Source organism: Telopea speciosissima, unplaced genomic scaffold (genome assembly GCF_018873765.1).
Source record: "Telopea speciosissima isolate NSW1024214 ecotype Mountain lineage unplaced genomic scaffold, Tspe_v1 Tspe_v1.0015, whole genome shotgun sequence".
Taxonomy (NCBI): Eukaryota; Viridiplantae; Streptophyta; class Magnoliopsida; order Proteales; family Proteaceae; genus Telopea; species Telopea speciosissima.
This window is the reverse complement of record NW_025317351.1, coordinates 619,720-622,192: the sequence shown is the minus strand read 5'-3', so window position 1 is coordinate 622,192 and position 2,473 is coordinate 619,720. Positions and strand designations below refer to the sequence as shown.

General features: G+C 40.2%; 1 protein-coding gene across 1 annotated transcript; it reads right to left on the bottom strand.

Annotated features, from left to right (window-relative positions):
- Positions 1-472: 472 nt before the first annotated feature.
- LOC122647255 (anthocyanidin reductase ((2S)-flavan-3-ol-forming)-like) lies at positions 473-1,765 on the bottom strand. The gene is made up of 4 exons (XM_043840692.1): positions 1,606-1,765; positions 1,339-1,505; positions 1,038-1,256; positions 473-498 (listed from the first exon to the last, which is right to left on the bottom strand). The coding sequence occupies exons 1-4, from the start codon at positions 1,763-1,765 to the stop codon at positions 481-483; spliced, it is 564 nt and encodes a 187-aa protein (XP_043696627.1). The 3' UTR covers positions 473-480.
- Positions 1,766-2,473: the final 708 nt, after the last annotated feature.

Sequence of the window (2,473 nt, the reverse complement as noted above, 5' to 3'; positions counted from 1 at the left end):
TGGCTTCTGTTTCTTCAAATAGATTAAACCATTCAAGTAATTTTCTAATTTAAGATATGGAGAAAACTTGAAAAAATGAAACATGAAGGAAATTTCAAACTTAAAGGAGATATATTCTTACTCATCTGCAATGCAAATTTCCGGATGATATCGACAGAAATAATCTGCAACCTCATTTGTGGTTAGGAAGTCGCTTGCACACAAAAATCTGCCCTGCAATGACCATTGATCCATACAGAAGATATGGGCTTCGCATACGTCGTCGATGTGCACAATAGGAACCTCACCCAAAAAGTCTTGTAAAAATTCTAGGCGTTGATGACTGTTTGGATCATTCAAAGGTTGGGACATAAGGCATCCCAAGCTTGCAGATATGAGAGATAGAACAGTATCTCCTCCCACAAGGCCACAAGCCAAGCTCACCAATTCCAGTTTATTCTCTTTACATTCATAGTTCAATAACTTTTTCTCGGATATAGTTTATGAATAGGTATAATCCTGCAATGTATTATTTAGAGTTTCAGAATCTTGTTACAGATCACTACAATAAAATTGGGTTTTTAGTAAGGGTGTCAATCGGTATGGTACACTGTACATTCACCTCATACCGATATCGTACTGAAAACCGGATTGGTATAGGTATCTCATACCCATAGACCATATTGATACCATACCATATCTCTTCGGTATGGTATGGTATGGTATGGTATGGTATGATTAATTTTTATCATTTTGTTCATATCGATACCGTATCAAATACTGACTCAATTATACAGGTATCTCATACTGAATTTATTCAATACGGTATCGATAAATGGTATTCGGAATGAGTTGACACCCTTACTGAGTAGTTTCTATCAATTGTGGGCCCAAAAACCATCTTCAGTCAAAGTCTAACAAGTGGCCCTTCCAATAAGTCTACCAAGTGATTATTAATATTAATGCATGATATAAGAATTAATTATTTAATACTAATGCATTAGTCAAGTGGGATTTAATACTAAAGCACTCAATAACTGAGAAAAGTAATTAATCACCTTCTGAAACTTGGAACCGTAATAATTATTTGGGAGATCAAGAGGTGTCCAACACGACTCATCCATGGAGTCCTTGACACCAGAACCATCTTCTTTCAATGGTGATGCAGCCATCACAGTGGCAGTATATATGAGTCTCTTTACTGTTCCTGATCTTAAACAGGACTTCACTATGCTCTCCACTGATGCTACGGCTGCTTCAGTTGTGTCTTTGTACCGTTTAATCATCAAAATATAACAAAAATCCAGTGAGAATGAAGAATTAATTAAAAGATTAGAGAAAGAGAAATTAACAGACTACAGAGCTCTGGGTGCTGTTATGATAGGGAGTGGCCACATGGAACACGAAATCGCAGCCCTGGATGGCGAGATTGAACTCATCTGGGTTATAGATATCAGCCTTGAACAACCGTAATTTGGTATTTGCTTCAGCGAAGTTCTTGAGAAGTCCTACCTTTGAATGATCATCTGTTAATCAATTCAACAAAAAGGAATTGACATGAAAAAACAGAGAGAGAGAGAGAGAGAGAGAAAAGAGAGAAAGGGAGAAAAATAGAGACTAGTTTACCCAGATTCCTGAGAGTTGCAAGGACGGTGTGTCCTTTCTCTAAGAGCTTCTTGACCAGAAAAGAACCAATATATCCTGCACCACCTGTAACACAAACAGTTTTGTTGCGACTGCCCTGTTCTTCCATTGCAGAGTTGCAGACACTCTTTGTGAAATTCATTTCGCTTATAGTCTGGGAAGATGTCGAAAGAAAAAGTCGGCCATTATTACATAACAGTGATCCCCTCTACAACCACCGGCGACATAACCGATTTCGCTGGTGTCGTCGCTGGAAGCCTGAGTGACATGTTCCTAAGATGTAATTCGTCGCTCTGAAATTCGTCTGGTCCTTCGTCAAAATTAAGAGCGTAACTCAACGTATCGTACCTGAAATCGGCCGAGTGTCTACGGCCTCCTCTTCCCTTCCGGGAGAGGAGATTCCGGCATTTTTCTTTGAATTCTGGAAACTCGTGAGCCCTCGATCTCAGCCACCCAGACAAAGATCTGACGAGCCTTGGCTTGTCTTCGTCTACGAGTTGTTCATGGTGACCTTGCCGAAGCAACACGAGAGACAAAGGGTTGGTCGGAACTTGTGCTTCCCGATGGAGAATGTGAATGATAATCACGTTCGTCTCCCATAGAGCGAGAGAAAGGAATAAAGAGGGAAATAGTAAAGTCGGCCATAGATCGGTGGAGTTGGAGAAGTATAACCGCTTAAAAATGGCGGAGGAGAGAAGAGAGGGAGAGAAGAGAGGGAAAACGAAAAGAAGGAATTTCAAGGGCCGAAAGCGGGGTTTCTTGAAGAGAAAGACAGAGATAGAACGAGAAAGAGAGGGAAAATATGGTTGGTTTGAACGACAGGGAAAGAAATAACGGTCGAGAAGGAGAA